The sequence below is a fragment of the Neolamprologus brichardi genome, chromosome 9 (assembly GCF_056152115.1).
Source record: "Neolamprologus brichardi isolate AB-2024 chromosome 9, ASM5615211v1, whole genome shotgun sequence".
NCBI classification, from domain to species: Eukaryota; Metazoa; Chordata; class Actinopteri; order Cichliformes; family Cichlidae; genus Neolamprologus; species Neolamprologus brichardi.
Window position 1 is genome coordinate 40,391,071 of NC_142112.1, and position 20,496 is coordinate 40,411,566.

A 20,496-nucleotide genomic window follows, 5' to 3' on the forward strand; every position below is an offset into this window, starting at 1 on the left:
ACTCCACAGCTGAACCCGAAGGTGCAGCTGAGAGGTTGTAGTTGAGTGATGACCTCACGCTGGTCTGCGGCTGTGATGAGTCACAGGCCGCAGTATGGTCTCGGGGTGGGGGTTCGTCTACGCTCACGACCACGAGCTCTGAGACAGTGACATCACAGAGACGAGGTCCTCTGAGCTGAGAGACGGCTCCGTGACCCAGGGCAGAGGTCACATGACAGGAAGTCTGAGCTTACCACGGCGCTCACAGAGTCCATCTTCATCATTCTGTGTCCAAAGCATCTGAGCCTCATGTTACCGTTTGTGTGAGTTACGCCTGTCGTTGTGTTGTGGTGTATAAATCAGGGGCAGGAGACAGCGCTGGATCTCTGAGTTCTTTACTGTCAATTTCTGCAACATCTGCAATATCTAGAAATGCAAACCTGTGAGCTGTGTGTGTTGTGCGTCTGCTCGGCCACCTCTCCTCCGGCCATGCTGGAAGCAGCTGTGTTTGACAGTTTTATCGACTCTACAATAATCGAACAAATTAAATGTTCAAAAATATCAACTTAAGCACTTCAAAGTCAACAAAAAGCTTAAAACAATTAAATAATATTCCAGTGAAAAAACAACAGCTCATAAGAACGATACACAAAATAATACAGAAACAAACAAACACAACTTATTAACCAGGATCCATGTTTTTGTCACAAACACTGAATCAGCTGATTCACTCTTTATGTTTCTGAGTTTTGTGATTATAGTTCTGGTTTCTGTTTCTGTGTCTTCACTGTGTCCCACGTCTCCTTACTTTGGACTCTGTATTTCCTGTTTTACTTTGACAGTCCTGTGTTACTGTTTCCTGTCTCGTGTGTGTAATTGGTCCCAGCCGTGTTTCCCTCCTGTCTCCCGTTCCCTGATTACTAAACTGCGTCCACGCCGCCGGCGCTCCTCTCCACAGCTGGATTCCAGGATTTCAGAGCATCCAGCTGTGGTGAGTGATGGAGACACTTTCTCTGCTCCCTCAGTAATCAGGACAGTTGATTGAACATCAGAGAACATAAAGGACTGTTTTTCACCTGCCCGTTCTGAAGCTGGACATTAAAGACTGCTGGCTTCAAGGACATTAATCCCAGTGTCAGCCAGCCAATAACAGCCTGTGTTTTTCAGCTCTTTAGGAGTCAGAAATGAGAAAGACACAGACTGCTAACCTCTCCCTGCAGGAAATAAGCTCCGCCTCTTCCTTTCCTGTATATGAGTGATTTGATTCTGACATGAGACACAATGAGTTTTCTGTTTATTGTGACTTAAAGCGAGCAGCAAAGACACTAAACTGTGTGTTTCCAGCTGAAGCTGCTTTTTGTGTTGCTCCCACAATACTGTCTAAAACAGTCAGTGAGGAAAACTCAGTTTCTGCTTCCAAGCTCATTGTGAGAGGGCACATTGTGTTCCTGCAAGTGCTGATTTTGTCTGCATCCCTGAGTTTAGTGAGCTGCCTCCAAGGACGTGTGAAACCCAGTGTGTTAAGGCTGCATCTCCCAGATGTTTCCACCTTTCCAGCACAGACGATAAATGTTCCCACAAAGGCTCAGAGACTGTTTTACTTTCTGAGCACACAGCAGGGGTAACCTGGACATCTGTGAAGGTTATTAATGCACAACTATAGCTGCAGGTTTAAGAGCAGCGCATGCTGCAGTCAGAACTGTTACCCAATGAAAAGATCTGCAGCTTCATGAAGCAGCTGGAAGATCAAACAGTCCAACATTTACAAAGTGCTGTTAGAGGTCCAGCTGAAGCAGTACAGATGTGCTCCTGTCCCACATTCAGTCCAAATGAATGAGCTTTCAAAATGAGATTACTGAGAATATTTGAATTGTGACTCAGATGGCAGATCCAGGCTCTCAGCCTCCAGCTGAAACTTCCAGTCCTCCCCCAGCCAGAAGCTCTGATGCTGGGCTGAGAGACTTTGATCCTTCCCTGGATCCAGAAGTCCAGGAGGGAGAAGGAGAACAGGACCTCCTTCCTGATCTGGAGAGGCCTGAGGGAAAGAAAGATGGAGCAGACAGAGCTTTGAACAAACCTCCTGAGCTTCACCTCCACAAAGGTGCAGACACTGATGCACAGATTCACATGTGACACCTGCAGCGTCCAGCTTGTGCCGCTGACATTATCTCCACTGTGATACAAGCCTCATTCACTCGCTCACACACGTTCATACAATCACCTTTTCCTCACAGTCACACACATGAATGTAATGAGGGGAACTCGGGGTCACTATCATTCCTCAGGATCCTTTGATATGCAGACTGGAGGCTCTGTGGATGAAACACCGACTGTCTGAAGCACTCTGAAGTGTTCATGATGGACTTCATCCTGATTAACACTACAATACTTGTTAGAGGCCTTTTATATGGAATAATATTCTTTTCCATTAAAGCTCTGAACATTCTCACTCTTTCTGGACCAGGTGTGACAGGTGAAGGACACCGGCCAATAGGAGGACAGAACCTGAGAGCCATTAGTCACATGACTTCAGCTGCTGCTGCCTCACCAACCACTGGCCCCTCGGTGAGTCTAGAGTTCCAGCAGTGACCACAGGAAGTGCACACGTGTGATCTAAAGCTACATGTGGGCCTGTGACCATCAGTCACTGTGGTAGACGGGTTTGTGAGTCCCTGTGATGCTGGGAGTGTCCAGGACAGTCGCTCCTGATCGGGTCTCTCATGGAAAGCTGGTCCCAGGAATTCCTGGAAAATTCCTCCACAAAAGAGAACTGGGAACATAAGTGCAGAGTGACAGAGGTGCTCAGCAACCCTGCTGTTATATGGGAATATAACCAGAATAGTCGGCAACCACTTGAGTTAAGTTAGCCAAAGAGACTCAGACTGACTTCATCATGTTGGCAACGTGTCTGCATTGATAAATTCCAGTTATTCACCAATCAGAGAATAATTCCAGTCATTCAGAGACAGATTGGGATTGTTTGGAGGATGTAATCGTTTCCTTCAGGGAGCGTGTTGGACGCTCAGTGTCCGGGTGATTAGCTGGCTGATGCAACTACTTAGAATCAGTTTGTGAATATGAAGAAAATCAGTGCAGTCACTGGACAAACTCTGATTCTTCCTAGTTTCACTCTTGTTTCAGTCCAGTGTGACTGAGGTGGTAAAAAATGATCTGACTTTTAGCCACACAGCTGTCTGCTAGAGAAAAAGCCTTTGTGCACAACTTTCTTAAAGGCAAACGGCACCATGTTCACTGCAGCTGCAGCAAACGCAGCAAAGAGTGAAAGTTGGACTGACAATGTTGTGACTGTTTCATGAGAAAGAGCAGGAAAACAACCATCACACACCCAGACACAGTGCTGGGATTAGAATTAGACTTTAGAGCAAATGTAGGACAAAAGCTTTAATATGAAAGAGGAAAACCCAACAACAGCCAGAGCATGAAGCTCAAAACTGTACCAACCACCAAGAAAGCTGACAGGCCTGTGACACGTCAGAGACGCCGTTCAAATCATAAAGAAGTTGGTTTATTGACAACATGTAAAAAACCAAAAGAATCAACCTTCAGTTTAGAGCGAGTCGACCAATCAGGCACAGCAGCAGCTCTAGAATAAGCAACAGTTTTATGTATTACAAACAACCTTTCATATACACACATACATATGGCTCATATGCTGTTTAAAAAGGGCTCAAAGACCCAACAGATTACACAAAGTACAAAAATACTTTCATTCAGACAACAGTCAGCTGTGCACGAGACAGAGACTACAGTTAGTAACATGGACTCACTTTGTTTCAGACACGACACAAAGTAACACAAAGCCACAAAGAGCAGAAACATCAAAAAGGAGGCAGAGCAGCAGCAACTCTCCATGAGCTGTGAGGCTAACAGCCAGCCACACTTCCTGTGATGCACAATGAAAACAACATTAACCTGAAGGATGATAACAACAGAAAGAAGTCTAAGCTAACGTTACACAGCGCTCACACAGCGCTGACTGTACAGGCCTCACACAGCTACGACCTGCATCCACAACACCTGATTCTACTGAACACAAACAAGTTAATGATATCTGAGCAATCCAGGGAAGGCTTCCAGGAACGTGAGGATCCACAGACAGCTCTACAACAGCATCAGGCAGCAACAATGTTACTGATCACTGACTCTTTCATCCTTTTATACTCAATCAAAAAGTGCTGTGTTCACATTTGTTTCTGCTGAAATCCAGAGACTGAAAATGTTTTAAAGTTTGAATAAACTGACTGAACTTCTCACGAGTCCAACCGTGAGGAACACTTCCCCCCATGACACATCACAGGAGAACGTCTCAGTGGAGGGGGGGCAGTAGCTCAGTTTAGGCAGTCGCACTCAGAATCGATGCCTCCAGTCAGGGTCAAACGTGGTCCTCAGAAACCTGCAGATGTTTGGCTCTCGCTGGTCTCTGCGTCTGTAGACTGAGCTGATGTTTCTCCAGGTGTCTGGTAAAAGGACGACGCTGCTGTCCAATGAGGCGAGGAGAGAAGTAGCCAAACAGGCGAGAGCCGTGAAGGAGGAACGGCGGGCAGCTCTGGATGCCCGACATAAATACCTGATGAGCAGGCTGGCAGACGCCGGCAGCCTGGAGGAGGCGGCGGTGGAAGACGCCATGGTCTCTGATGACAGAGTAAGTTCAGAGACGTGATCCTTCCTCAGAGTTGAACCTTTGAGTCATTAATGTCTGATTCTTCCAGTTCAGTCTGATCCATGAATTCTTTGCTGCAAACGGATCCAAGAAGCTGATTTTCTTCTATCAGGATGTCAAACAGGTAACTTTGATCACATTTCAATGACGGACACATGAAGGTCTAACTGCTCTTCATAATCTGCTGTTTGTTGCACTTTGTATTCATATCTTTTAATATCTGCCTTTCTCCCAGAGTCTGTCCTCCCGTCAGTCTTCCTTTGTGGACGCATCAAACTCAGCTGTGGCTCAGAGGAAACTCTTCCTCACTACGGGGAACTCTGAGGTTGGCTTCAGCTTTTTATGCTTAGTTCATGTGAGAATCACAGAAAAATGCTGATATGAGTGGAAGGTTCTGCTGTGAAATTGGCAAAGAGCAGATTATTGAACAGCGAGGCAGACAGTTCGTTTCAGTGATGCCAGTTTATTAGAAACGAGGACTGTGGGGCTGCTGGAAGTCAGGACGGCCGTTCTCTGGATAAACCTGACAGCTGAGGTGGAGAGCAGGATTTATCCACAGACGGCTTCTTCCAAGCAAATGTCCTGAACACACCTGAGCTGAGTGTTACACACAAACGTGTCTTAAAGCACGAGCCTGGATCAGACTCGAGGACTCAGAGCTGTGTGACGTCACATTGATCCACCTCTCGGGGTTTTTGTGTTCTGATGTATCTGATTTCTCTTTAAGCTCCAAACAATCCCGAGCCTACGATTCATCATTGTCCTGTTCAGAGACGATGAGCCTGAGCGTGTTTGTGTTTCCATGGATCAAACTGTGCTGCTTTGTTTGGTTAACGAGGTGATTAAAGTCTTTGAGCAAACACTGGATGACTGACAGCTGCAGGCTGAACATCAGGAGGTCGAGAGGCCGAAGTCTGAGGAGCTCATAGCTCCACAAACACTTATTCACAGAAAAAAGGACTACAAACATGGAGGAGCAGCAACATGAGCTAAAGGCTACATGCTAATAACATTTCCTGGATGTGGTTTGAACAGGATCATGAATGATGAAGTATTTAAAGTCAGTTCCAGCCTGAGTCGTTGCCGTGTTGGCAGCTCTGATATGCAGAAACGTTCAAACATGGGACAGGAATAAAAACACTCCTGTGACGTCAGAGTTTATGAATGATGACAAACTGTTGCTTGTTTTTAGAAACTTTGTTGATGCTTAAAATGATCAGGAAATAAAAGCTGAATAGATCCACTTCAAACAGGAGAAGCTTTCCAGTTTGCATCAGCTGGGAAACTCGCTCATATCCAGTGTTGGGCAAGTTACTTTCAAACAGTCATTAAACGTTCATTAAGTCATTAATTACAGTTACTAATTACTTATTCAAAAAAGTAACTGAGCTACAAGGTTGTAGATGTAATTAATTACTTGAAAAGTAACTATTGTGTTACTTTAAAAGTACCCTCTGGGCTCCAGGGTATAATCGGCCATTGTGAACTCCTTTTGTCAGGGTCCTGGGTCGCAGCGTTTTGTGTTTCCTTTTGGTTTCATCTTGTGTTTGGTGTTTATTCTGAGTTTTTATTCGTTCTTAGGGTTTGGTTCTTATGTTTCGTGCTTCCGTGTTTTCTCAGCCCTGCCTGTGTCTGTCCTCTGTGCTCTGTTCCTGTCCTTGTGTTGTAAAACAGTCTGTTTCCTGTTTTACTTTGAAGGTTTGTGTCTCGTCTTGTGGTTCAGCTGTGCTCCCCTCCTGTGTGTCGTCCCCTCATTACCTGGTGTGTATTTATAGTGTGTGTCTGCCTGTGTTGGCGTCGTCTGCATGACTCTGTGTGTCTCCGTGTCCATCGGTGTGTCTCCACGTATGTATCCATGTATTTACTTGTATCGGATACATAAAAAATCTTTCCGTATCGCACAGCACTACAGAAAGCTCTTTTCTAGGGTTGTATTAAACATCTGTAACTATCGTAACTCCTGATCCATTTCCTCAATTAAAAGAAGTCCAATGATTCCTGAGAGTAGCAACTCTGCGCTTTTCATTCATATTTGCATCATTACGGTAATCCCAGGTACATTGTTGCAGCAGCCCCGTGAAGGTTGAGAGAATAGTGAGTGAGCGTGATGGAACAATTTCATCACACGTTTGGCTTCTTTTTACCATGTTTGTTTGTTTGTTTTTATTGTTTTGTTCTTTCATGTGTTATTTACCAAGATTTGGATGGTGTTCTGCCTCGAGTTACCATAATGTCCCTAACATCACAAAAAAGCACAGAGTTGCTGCTTTCAAGAACTGCTGGGATTTTTCATTTGCCCCAATGGTTCAAGACTCAAGTTAGGTTAAAAACACTGGGATCAGTTTAAACGGGTTCATCTGTGTCAGCTGTATCGTCACTGCTGCTCTTGTGTGTTTTTGTTGAAAACTAGGTGCTGTTTGGGCTCAATGATGTCAAACTTTTTATGCACTTGTTTGCTCCTAAATACGTTTCTATTGCAGGTCTTTTCCAGTTGAAAATGTGAGTGAGCACTACACAAATGACTGACACTGAAATACACTGAAAAGAAAAACCCCAAAACTAAATCCAAACAAAAACAACTAAACGAAGTAGTTACACACGTTATAGAATATATATACTGGGCATACAAGCCTGGCCTAAGCTTTCTGTCAGGAAGACTGCAGCAGTCCAGGAGTTGGGTTAACTGTCTTTAAGTCCCACTGAAGAATTGTTTACATCAAAGTGCTTGCCAGGCTTAGTCCAAATTAGGTGCAGCCATACTTGAACTTATTGTTGTATAGTATGTGGGACTATGAGCAATGGTTTTCTGGAAACAGAAACAGGCAATTTTATAATTAGTAGAGTCACAAATAACTAGAAAAACAATTGAGAACATAATGTACTCAACACAGCAATATCTCACAATATCCACAAGGGGTCACTATAGATCATATATTGCCTAAATAGCACGTCATACAAATTGCCAATCATAAGGCACGGACATGGCAAGCTAGCAACAGTTAAACTAAACAATAGAAAAGTCCTTTATTTCTAAAACCGCTGCATGTAATGACTGCGGGAGATTACAGCCACTGCTATTAATAATCCTACCAACATGGTATCAAAGCACTGAGGCATAACTTTAACATGCACAAACAATTATAACAGCTTCATGCGAGTCAACCTGCCAAAAGGACTAACACTTACAGGTTCATAAACACACAACTTAATCACACGAAACAACTGCGATGCTCTGCAGTGGCATGTTTAGTCACTCCCACTCTGCGTGCTGAGCACATGCCCACTGATATGCTTATTTCTGCCTCTAGACATTCTGAGGACAAGTCAGAGCAGGAAACTTGAGCACACGTGGTCTCATTAAATCAGACAGCTCGAGTCATTTAAAAAGGATCTTTTAAGCAGTGCTGTCCCTCAGCTTCATAGTAGATCCATCTATGGGATCAGTTTGAAAATCCTGTCTTCTTTCTAGTTATCATGTTACAAGATTTTAAGAAAACTTGAACACTGATCATGAGTTAAATGCCACTGATCTTCAAAATCATCCACGCTTTTTGATAAATGCACACAAAAGTCAGGTGTCCATGCCACCCGCATGCAAGGTGACAAAAATCCCCCAATCAGCCTTTCAGGCTGACAGCTAAAAAAAACATTTCACCAGATTTAGCTTCTTGGATATTGTGTTCACTGTACTGTGTTCAAAATGTACTTCTCATTTAATAGAAGAAATGTAATCATGTCAGTATAGAGGATTTCAAATTCTCCCTCCTGTTAATTAAAAAAAAGAAAAAAGTAGGATAAGACATCAGAAACTCCTTGAAAAGGACAGTCTCCATTATAGCATTAAAAACTACAAAGACCATCCAGCATCGGGAGCTTTCACACTTCCAGGTATGACAACAAGCCTATTGCTGGTTTGCCCACTCTGACTGTGTCAGTATTTGCTCCACATACCAACTGCTCTGACCCTAAAGTAAGCCAGAATCCCACACAGCCATATGTAGGCACTTTCTAACCACAAAGAATAACTGGGGATTCTTCATCCTGTAAACATCCTGAACAACTGGTTTTGGTGGTTTGATGGGAACAGATCCTCCCCTGATCAGGAATACCAACGATCACCCCCACCACTCATGTCTTGTTGGGAAATGTTTGCAGTCCTCAAGCTGTGAAAGTCATCAGGTGCAGCAGTCATGAATACCATGTAAACATCCCTGTTGGTAGGACAAACAAATAACAGTGGGATTCATTTGAGAAAACAGAACTTGTTTGATTCCCTGTCTGACAAAAAATAAATTAATGCAACGTAAAAATTAGATTTTTAAAAAAAAATCAGCAGCATCATGTGTAACCAGGTCATAAATTACATATTGTTATAATTACACAAAATTTGTTATAAACCCCAAACTGCTCCTGGTATAGGGCTTTGGAGCGTGATGTCACGGGGGTGGGCGTGGAAAGGATTTTGGCCCGATCTGCCATTTTGGGGGTCTAAGTGAAAAAGGAGCGAAAGCATAGCCATGGTTCGTTCTTGCTGTGTGGTCCGCTGCAATGTTCGATTGCACGACCGGCAAGTGAATAAGCTTGAAAAGGCTTTGTCTTTTCATTCTTTCCCAACCTGGAAGCAACATGAGGCAGCTCGTGTATCAATGTTACCAAACGAAGGCTTCTAGCCTGGATAGCAGCTGTGAGACGAGCTCCAGTTCTCTTCCATCTCCTAATATCTGTTGGTGCTCCAGACATTTTCATTCCGGTAAGTTCTAAATATGTTCATTTCACTCTTTATAGCCTATTAGTTTTATTTTCGATGCGCTCTGAGGTCATAGCAAATTAGAACAAACATCCTACTGAGTGATTTTGCAGAACTACCTTCTATTTATAGAGTTGCTAATTATTTGGCATCATTGCAGCAAACCAGCCAATGAAATGGATGAAACATCATGACTGGGTTCCAGCGCTACACAAGGGACCTGCTTCAAACAAACCACAATGCCAATCAGATTACTTCTTCCATGTGAGGGTGAAGAGGTGACCCTTCGGGCGATCGTGGCTCAAGAGTTGGGAGTTCGCCTTGTAATTGGAAGGTTGCCGGTTCGAGCCCCGGCTTGGACAGTCTCGGTCGTTGTGTCCTTGGGCAAGACACTTCACCTGTTGCCTACTGGTGGTGGTCAGAGGGCCCGGTGGCGCCAGTGTCCGGCAGCCTCGCCTCTGTCAGTGCGCCCCAGGGTGGCTGTGGTTACATTGTAGCTTACCATCACCAGTGTGTGAATGTGTGTGTGAATGGGTGGATGACTGGATATGTAAAGCGCTTTGGGGTCCTTAGGGACTAGTAAAGCGCTATATAAATACAGGCCATTTACCATTTCTGGATAAGATGGTGAAGGTTTGCTGCGTTTGGTGAACAGTGTGATAATAAAACCAGGGAAAAATGAAACTTGTTCCTGTTAAATATTCTTAAGTCTTGTGCTGTATAAATAGCGGTATTTTTTCAGAAGATACAGTAACTAAAGTAATGTTAGTAGTGGGTAATATCATGTAAACACTGTCATGATTTTATGTAAACATTTGGTCATTTGTAAACTATAAATGACATGGATTCTACATTTTAACTGATGTGATGTTCTATAAAGTGATTTTAATAATAAAAAAGAGGCAAAAATTAGTTTGTTTCTTTATTCAATTTTTGAACAGTGGGACTCAGTCATTACATATTCAGTAAATGCAAATTATTTACACGGCAGTGCACTACAGGCATAAATCTAGACCCCTAGATAAAACATTATGGCATTATAGCAGTGACAACGACCGCACAGCAAGTACAAACCATAGCGGGTGTTATCCGTGTGCTTTCGCTCCTCTTTCGCTAGCGCTTTGTTCGGCCCAGAAACATGGAGCCTCAACCAAAAATCCTGGCCACGCCCCCTCATTCTTTTGGCTCTCGGAGGAGGCGGACGCACTTTTTCTCCTCTCCTCTCCCTTATCTGCCCGCTGGGATTGAAATGATGGGACGTGTCGCGACTTCTCAGAACGGGCTCATTGAAAGCAGAATGGTTAAGACCTTGGAGACACTTACAGCTGAATACTCAGAATAACACCTCTGAACGTATATTGGGATACATCAAGGAGAAGCCTGCTCAAAATAACACCTTTGAGCGAAAGTTGGATTACATCGTAGAACAGCTCACTGCAGTCGTGAGTTCTCAGAATCGGCTCTATGAGCAAAAGAATGACAAGACCAGCAAGTTTGATAACATCATCGGGAAGCTCGCGGTTCTCCAACGGGAGATTGAGAGACCAGTGTCGGAGTGTTAAGGAACAGCTTTGAAATTCTCATGAGTTGTTGCAAAAGAAAAATTACCATCATAATGCGGCTATCCCTTCGGCGTCAGCTGTGGGCTCAAGGCCAAACAAAAACTCCCTGACAACGACTTTGTTGAGTCTGTCCCTTCCCATTCCCTGCAAGGCCACCTGGGTTGGCTGGAAGACTGTTTACTTAGCCTGGCAGGGTGAAGGACACTGTCTCAGCTGAACTATGGACACACACACATACATATACTGATACTGATAAGCACTCACCGACGCATCACCCTTCCTACCCCGGATCCAACGCCACCTCCAACGCTTACCTCCCCTCTGATGTGGACATCGGGTCAGTTGGAGGCGCAGTCGAAAGATTGCAGCGGTCCCAGATCAGATGTACACACTGGAACTCTTTCCCATGTTGCTGTCTGTGTTTATTGTGCTATGGTGTGTTGATATCTGTGCATTCCTGTATTATCCTTTTGTGTTACACATGTTTTTTTCCTCGCTACCTAGCCTGACCTGTCTCCCCAATGTGATGTTTGTGTATTGTATGTACGGTCAGCAAGGTCTGTCATCTCGGTTGTGGGCAAAAGACCTGCAACTGACAAATAAAGGCTATCTCATCTCATCATCATCTCTCTCATCTCTCATCTCTAGTGACATCATGCTCCAAAAGCCCTATTAGGCTAATCGTTGTGTCACTTCCGGTATTTCAGACAATCCCTTTCCGTCAAGGATTTTTAATTTGTTACGTTTTTTTAATTCGTTGCGTTTTTTTTAATTTGTTGCGGATTTTTAATTTGTTGCGCTTTGCACTTCCCAGCCACCGTAGTCATTGCCTCGCTTTTTCACAGATTTTTTATTGCAGCTTTCAACAATGCGTATTATATTCGGCAGCCTGATTGACAAATCTCCTCCGTGTCGTGTCTCCTGCACTTGCCAAATTTATCATGTTGGGTTTTGATAACCATCACATCCAATAGAAAAAACACCACAAAAACACCCATAACCATGACCCTCATTCGGAAATAGACACCTGCACTGGGAGGGAAAAAGGCGCACAAAAGTGGCGCGCAGACCAAGAAAAAACACGGCATAATAATACTTTCACGTTTTGAAATCTACAAAGGTTTGCACTTTGAGAATCAACTAGTGAGAACTGTGACTATTGTTCATGTGTGTGTGGAAAAAAGTGTATAAAGTGCGTGGCAAGGGGCTAGTTATTCTGAGAACCCCTGCTGCAATATATGAGGGACCACTGTATATACTTTCTCTATGACTATTGTTACAAGATATATATTCTTAGTGCTTATTTTCTGATTATATTGCTTTATGTATTTTAATAAGAGAGGCCTTTAGAAACCAAGCCCAGACGAAAACAAAAACTAGGTCAGAGGGTGACAGGTCGCCTTGGCAACAGACTTCAGAAAGGGGAAGTAAAGAAAGGGGAAGTTTAGTGCAGAGCTGCACAGGAAACCAGACACAAAAAAGAGGAACTAAGTAAACTGTGTGTCGGTGTGACGTAGTACAGAAATATATATATGGATTTAGCTGGCAGAGAATTCAGACCTGAGCATATGTGCTTTAGTGGCGGGTCTCCATTTCCGGAAATGTAAAAATAAATATTATTTTTTGAGCTTTACCACTCTGAGTCCAGTCTTTCTCTGTCGCCGAAAGAATTCAAAAGAATGGAATTGAATACTATTGTTTTCAACCTGTTAACATTTAATATTGTCTTGATAGAGCCAACTGATTCTGCAGCATAGCATCCCCTGTTGCTTCTCCTGGCTCCCCAGTCCCTGGTCCCTCAGCTCCTGCTGCTGCACCCACAAGTATGTACATCAAGCACTGATAGCTTTTTACTCGGTTGTATTCCCTTGTGATCACCTTTACTAGGAGGACAGCTCCGAGGCAGATGAGGGACAGATCCCAGGATGGTCCATCGGCGGTGGAGCTGGCCATCCTGGTGTCCCTGAAGAGCCCACGCCAGTCGCCAATGGAGCATTTCCTCCTCAGCCTCCTTAAAATTAGTATTATGTGTATAGCAGTTACAAAATACATTATTCAAATTCCAAAATACTTTTGTGATGTCAGATTTAAATTACAAAACATAAATCTTACATAAAACATTTTGTAATTATAAGGACAATTACATAATATATATTAGATATAATATAAAACAGTCAGTTGTGTTTTGTTTTAATTGTACCATATCATAATTAGATTTTTAGCAACTTTTACAACTACAGTGTGCCAATCACTCATAATTCCTAAACATGTCAATCAGGTAGGAATGAAGTAAGACATTAATAGAAATAAAGAGTTGTATGTTGACATGTAGCCCTTTCCTTGCTTAAATCATTGTTAATATTATAGAAAAATTTACCTGTGATAAGACAGCTTATCAAGATAGAACATGTTAGATAGAACCATATAACTAAAGGTGAACCAAACTGTTCACAGTTTTGTCTAGCTCTCAGTTTTAAGAAAGGCTGGTGACCCCTGTTATACAGTCTGACAGCTGCGAGGATTATATACAAATATTCAACTATCCCAAAATTAAACCAGGTCTAAATAAAAGAAGGAGTGAGTATCACTACAAAGATTAACCCACAGTGATCCTCATACCAGTTTGATATCAGCAAACACTGAGAGCATGCAATTCAATTCAATTCAATTCAATTTTATTTATATAGCGCCAAATCACAACAAAAGTCGCCTCAAGGCGCTTCATAGATACAGAGAAAAACCCAACAATCATATGACCCCCTATGAGCAGCACTTTGGCGACAGTGGGAAGGAAAAACTCCCTTTTAACAGGAAGAAACCTCCGGCAGAACCAGGCTCAGGGAGGGGCGGCCATCTGCTGCGACCGGTTGGGGTGAGAGAAGGAATACAGGATAAAGACATGCTGTGGAAGAGAGACAGAGGTTAATAACAGATATGATTGAATACAGAGAGGTCTGTTAATACATAGTGAGTGAGAAAGGTGACTGGAAAGGAAAAACTCAATGCATCATGGGAATCCCCCGGCAGCCTACATCTATTGCAGCATAACTAAGGGAGGATTCAGGGTCACCTGGTCCAGCACTAACTATATGCTTTAGCAAAAAGGAAAGTTTTAAGCCTAATCTTAAAAGTAGAGATAGTGTCTGTCTGCCGAATCCAAACTGGAAGCTGGTTCCACAGAAGAGGGGCCTGAAAACTGAAGGCTCTGCCTCCCATTCTACTTTTAAATACTCTAGGAACAACAAGTAGGCCTGCAGAGCGAGAGCGAAGTGCTCTAATAGGGTGATATGGTACTACAAGGTCATTAAGATAAGATGGGGCCTGATTATTTAAGACCTTGTATGTGAGGAGCAGGATTTTGAATTCAATTCTGGATTTAACAGGAAGCCAATGAAGGGAAGCCAAAACAGGAGAAATATGCTCTCTCTTTCTAGTCCCTGTCACATACACTGATATGACACCACAGCCATGCTATCAATGCAAACACTGATAACAGCATACGTCGAATTAAATCGGGACTTGATGAGACCTTCTGAGTATCACTAGAAATATTATAAACAGTCGTCTCCGTACCACAGTTTGCTATCAGTAAACACCGACGGCATTCACCGATAGCATAGCACATCCATGTTAGCAGTGTATAAACGATAGTTTAGCATATATTAGCGCAGGTTTCAATAAAGGACTACCGTATTGAACACTTTTACTAACCGCAGGCAGATGGACAGGCGCTCTGCAGGTGGGATTGAGCGCCTGTAGTTAGTGTCTAGGCGGGCGATGCTTGGACCAATGCAGGACAGCAGATCCTCAAACTGGGCGAGGGAAAGACGGTGGTACTGCTGAAAGCAGCCGTCATCCAGGCGCAGCTCCTGGAGCAAATGGTGAAACTCACCAAACTGCTCACGCCTCTGGAGGACCTGATGGACCCAGGTACGGCGAGGACGTCCTTAACGCTCTGCTCTCCACAGTAAATACAGAAGGGTGATTCTCTCTTCAAAAGTTTGCTCGACAGCTGCCATCTTGCAAACATACCATCTGGCACAACTTCCTCCCACATTTCCGGTTCACGTTGGACACGCGTCAAGGTGCGAATTTGCAGGCGTCAAGTTAGGGGCGTCTGGCGCTTTTTTGGATGCGTTTATCGCGTTCAGTGTGAACATACGGTAAGAGTTGTTTCGTTCGCAACCGAGTCTAGTCAGTACGTCCACGCTTTAAACGCTGCATGGTCGTACTCTCTCCTGCACTCCATATTATCCATTGTTGATTTGCACACGTCTGTTGCTGCCACGCACGTCGCACATGCTTACATCATTGTCATGAACACTCTTACAAAAAAAATCATGACGGTTTAGTAATCTAATTACTGTATTTTGCAATAGTAATCCCTTACATTACTCGTTACATTGAAAAACGTGATCGGATTACAGTTGCGCGGTACTTCCCAAATAGTAGCCTGACAGATGACCTGATAGCAGCAACCTTATTGGGAAAAAAAACATAAAATACTTATCAGACTCTGTGAAAATATCTGTATGGAGACCAAAGAAACTGTGGGTGTATTGAGGAGTTTACTTTTATTGAATATTGAATACTTATATTGAATATTCCATTTATTGAAAAGTGAAAAAGAAGCATATATTTTATAACTGTAGTTCCTGTTCTCATCTGTTTATAGCTTTACACAAGAATTACTTCATTACACTAAAAATATGAAGTAATAACTGATGTTCTTGTTTCTGTTTCTTAGAAATAACACACCTGTAGTCCCACAAATATTTCCTTCAGGTTGGGTTGTCAGGTGTGCAAAATGTTGTCCAGCTTCATTCTTGCAGATCATCTCCTGTGATGATCTGATCTGGACTCTTTCCAGTCCTGGCTGCACTCAGGAAAACAAGTTTCACTTTGGTGTTTTTCTGTAGAAGATGAAAAAAATGACTGAAAGTTGTATCAGAAATGAAAAAGAAACACTTTCAACCAAACTGAAACTGTGAGAAAACAATGGCCTAATACCCCACTGACTTTACAAGTATATTTAGGTGTTAATTATCTCATGAGTCACTGTTACTCCCATCAGTCACCACGCAGACAAGTTCTTTGTTTACAGATTAATTATTCCAAGTTCACTGACAGGATCGCTCAGCTGTCAGTCCATCCCATCCTGTGTGGTCTTGCTCCAACTTCAACTCTGTCTGCCTCTGGTTGTGATGGTGTGGCATGTGTACTTGTTCTTCAGTTCACCCATGGAGTAGTAAAACCTCTCCAGGGCCTGTCTGGTTCTGAGAGGATCTGTGGTCCATTTTTGAAAAATGTTGTGTAAAATATCATGCATGAGGGCAAAATGAAAAAAGATAAAAGAAAAGAAAGTGTGCATCCCCAGCAGTGTTGTCAGCTTAGTAACTTTGTCGCTATATTTAGCGAGTTTTCAGACCCCCTTAGCGACTAAAAAAAAACAAAAAACGACTAGTGACAAATCTGGCAACTTTTTCTGGTGTTATTGGTGACGTATTTATGATGACTTTTTGATATGAAGGCGTGTATTGTTCTTACTCTCAGCAAGCACTGGGTGCTGCCATGGCCCGTGCCAAAGCGCTCACAGGTGGAAGATAGTCTTCCTCCACCTGCTAGCAGGGCAGGAGATGTTCACCCCTATGCGTCCAAAATGCAAATGAATCGCGCATGAGTGAAGCCGCTGGACCTGCACTGAATGTAACGCAGTCAGTTCTTCTTTTACCGTTATGTGGATCACAAGCTTTAAAACTACTTATAAAGACACACACACAAAGTAACTCCACCCGAGTGCCTATTTTGAGTCATATGTCTGTGAAGGTTCTCAGTCATCCAGGTCATCGTAGTCTAAGGAGCTTGGAAAGAAAAGTGTCTAAGTTGTGTTTAAGTTGCTTGAAGACGTTTCACCTCTCATCCGAGAAGCTTCTTCAGTTCTAAGGTCAAATGGTGGGGAGTCCCAGATTTAAACCTAGTGGGAGTTTCCCCCCAAAGAGCTTTCCAAGCTCCTTAGACTATTTCGGGACACTTTTGCCGGTCCAAGCCCGGATAAAGGAGCAGGGTTGGAATTGTGACATTGAAAAAAAAACAATAATTGCTAAAAGAAATTTAATTTGTAGTTCTAAATAAATTCTAAATGCATTTCGGAAGTGTTTTACTCACTTTATGTCTCTTCCACGATGTTATTTCTCTCTTCAACAATGCAGGGTGCAATTACATTAGCATGACCAATTATGCAAATTAGGCAATGACGTGGCTGCAGTGGTTATTATTGTATTTACATGCTCCCATTTCTGCTCGGTGAAAACTTTTTGACTCCCCCCCCCCCTCGCTCTCACAGACATATAACGTGTATGGCAGTGAATTCTCCCTGCAGCACGGGCTACACTGCCCATGAGGCTACATTCTTTAGGGCTATGCCTGTAAAACTTCATATTAAATATTAAATTGTTTTTGAATAATTTTAAAAATATTTCTTCACGTCATTCTGTGGGCCACAAGTATAAGTGACATGGGCCGTGGGATTGAGACATTAGAGCCTCTTAATGCGTGTTTTGTTTGGGTTTCCACTGGCATGGAATTACCAAAAATAGAGAGAGCATAGCCTAACATATGGAACAGGAAAACACCGCCGTGTAATCCCTTTATTTCAACAAAGTAACTGTATTCTGAATATTACCCTTTTAAACTGTAACTGTAACGGAATAAAGTTGCTTATATTTTTTATTTTAAATACCTAACGGCAGTACATGTGTTCCGTTACTCCTCAACACCGAATATATATATTTATTTTTTATTAAAAAGGATAGGGAGGGCTCAGCCAGTCCATTCATACCAGCCGTCCCTGATAGACACACCAGGGATCCTAAATGCTGGCAAATCCACAGAACTTGTAAAAAAAGAAATGATCACATATATTGAACTCTCTACCTCTCTACCGGGTCCGCATCTTTTTACATTTATTCTTCAAGTTGGTTGATTCACACCAAAGAAGAAAAACTCTGTGGAAGCCCAGCAGGATCTGCTTGGTAAAAAAAAATTACCACTACATTATTGTGCTGTTCACCCATGGTGATGAACTCGAAGACTTGGACATAACTATACAGCAGTATTTACTTGAAGCCAAACCAGAGCTCCGACAAGTCATCCAAAGCTGTGGAAACAGGTTCCACGTCTTCAACAACCGAAGCACAGACACAAAGTAGGTGGAGGAGCTGATTACGAAGATTGACGACATGGTGGCAGGAAATGGTGGCACATACTACACAATGTATAGAGAGGTGGGGGAAAAGACAGAAATTGGGTGGCATGGTTAAAGAATACAGGTTTATAAGTGAACTATTAGAGAATATTCTGCATTTTAATTTCCTTCTTAAACAACAAGACACTGTAAAGAAATAGAAATGTGTAAATTACTTTTGCCTCAACTAGCACAGACTTATTTTTCTCCCATTGAAAATAAAATAAAATGAATTATGCCAAGGATCTCATGAAGAATAACAAATTTTAAGGATAATTGTGTGCTTTAAGTGTGATGTGCTACTGATAAGTTACTTGTCAGGTATCAGGAGAGTATGGTTAGTTTTTAAAAAAAATAGCAGATCTATGTTTAACCATAGTGGCTGAATACGCTTGAACTGAAGATTTATGCCATTTAAATGTCATTTAGCAATAAAACTTGAAGTAATGCTTAGTTTTGTTGTACAAAGCCAGGAAAAAAGCAGATGTTGTGCTTGTTATTAAAAACTAATTTGAAACAATTTTATTTTTAAGGTTTATTCTTTTTTTCTAAGAAGTTAGCTCAGAATCTTAAGATAAGTGATCTCAAAGTACTTTACAAAGTAAAATAAAAACTTTTTGAGAGAAAATTCTATAATTAACATTCACAGAAATAACCACCTGCACTTATGGACACTCTTATATTTGAACATTGTGTTCGTTATGGCTAAACTGTGATTTGCATCACTTTGTAAATATGAAGACTGGAGAGGGGGTTCTGGTGGTGGTGTGTGTGTGTCTGTCTGTGGGGGGCGGTATTGTAATGTACTGTTTGAGCTGTCTGTGGGTCAAAGAACCCTTTAAATACTAGCTGGAGCCAGCTTCAGCCAGCGTACACAATAACAGGACTGTCATTGTGTTCTCTGTTTCCACAGAATACAACCAAAGTTCTGTGGAAAATGCTCTGTTGACTAAGACATTTCCACAGAACTCCTCGTGGCCTCGTTCCAAACATTTCTTTTGAACAGATATTGATCATAAAAAAACACCATACATATTTGTGGTTCATTATGAGGGCACACAATGAAAACATATCCAGTGAAACCCAAAGGTGTGACAGGTATTTCCACTTTACAGTCCAACATTATGTGATGTTTATCAAACCTTTAGAACAATGCCTTTGTTTCTCCCTGTTGAGCTAAGACCTCTAACAAAATTATGCCATCTAGAAGTTGGTCAAATGTGAAAAGTAGGGGTGGAGCTGAACCCGAATACAGTATTCGGAAAGGCACAAATAGCGTGTTTTTTACAGATACTTATTTCAAAAAAATACTTTAAAAAATATTTGTATTTACGAGCGCAAGCCACTTCACAAGCACATGGCACAACATAGAAGAGCCACCTCCACGGGACCATCTTTGAACAGAGGCGGTGGTTTACGACACCAACTCTCTGCCATCTATAATCCAGTTTTGAGATCCCTCCCCAGACGCCTTAACGCCAACTCACATCCTGGGCCACCTGACCTCAGGAAATCACATGATAGGTTGGGTACAGGTTTCACAATGAGCTCACCCGAAACCCTGGCTGATTGTGACCCACACCCGTTTTCACACCTTGGCTCATGTGATTAGAGGATCATCATGGGGTCCTTTTGTCCCTCTTTGGGGGGAAACTTCCACTGGGTTTAAATCTTCTCCCTTCTCTTGTTTGCCTAAATTCCCACATCTGGGCTGAACTCATTTAGCCCAAAGGTCAGCTAATCAAAGGGGTGTGAGCTCACACCTGCCACTCAGCAGTCTATGAAGATGAATGGTAGATGATCCTGTGGAGCTTGGGCCGTGAAAAATAAGCCCATGTAAATCTTGTATTTTTCTTGTTTTTCCTCTTTGGATTAGTTGGTGTTGCTGCACTTGGTCACATTACCATGTAAGAATCTGTTCTAAGATGACTTTAAATGTATACATACAGTATAAATATATATATTTATTTTTTATTAAAAAGGATAGGGAGGTCTCAACCCTGTCAGTCCATTCATACCAGTCCATTTCTTCTTTGGTGTGCTTTAAGTGTGATGTGCTACTGATAAGTTACTTGTCAGGTATCAAGTGAGTATGGTTAACTTTTTTTTTTTTTTTAAATGGCAGATCTATGTTTAACCATAGTGGCTGAATACGCTTGAACTCAGATTTATGCCATTTAGCAATAAAACTTGAAGTAATGCTTAGTTTTGTTGTACAAAGCCAGGAAAAAAGCAGATGTTGTGCCTGTTATTAAAAACTAATTTGAAATTTCTTTTTTTCTAA

At 42.3% G+C, this 20,496-nt stretch overlaps 1 protein-coding gene and 1 pseudogene across 1 annotated transcript; both read left to right on the forward strand.

Moving 5' to 3' along the window:
* The first annotated feature begins 1,860 nt into the window (after positions 1–1,860).
* On the forward strand, positions 1,861–5,039 carry LOC148101671 (uncharacterized). Its single transcript, XM_087846718.1, has 5 exons — positions 1,861–2,080; positions 2,444–2,544; positions 4,454–4,642; positions 4,710–4,784; positions 4,896–5,039. Exons 1-5 carry the CDS (start codon positions 1,861–1,863, stop codon positions 5,037–5,039), a joined length of 729 nt encoding a protein of 242 aa, XP_087702844.1.
* Positions 5,040–16,645: 11,606 nt separating this feature from the next.
* On the forward strand, positions 16,646–18,373 carry LOC148101672 (uncharacterized; annotated as a pseudogene).
* Positions 18,374–20,496: the final 2,123 nt, after the last annotated feature.

Bases quoted from the DNA above. Each gene is read 5' to 3' on its own strand.
- LOC148101671 (XM_087846718.1), top strand. From the start codon at position 1,861: ATGGCAGATCCAGGCTCTCAGCCTCCAGCTGAAACTTCCAGTCCTCCC. The intron at 4,643-4,709 runs GTAAGTTCAGAG...TGATTCTTCCAG, and splicing joins CCATGGTCTCTGATGACAGA to TTCAGTCTGATCCATGAATT. The intron at 4,785-4,895 runs GTAACTTTGATC...CCTTTCTCCCAG, and splicing joins TCTATCAGGATGTCAAACAG to AGTCTGTCCTCCCGTCAGTC.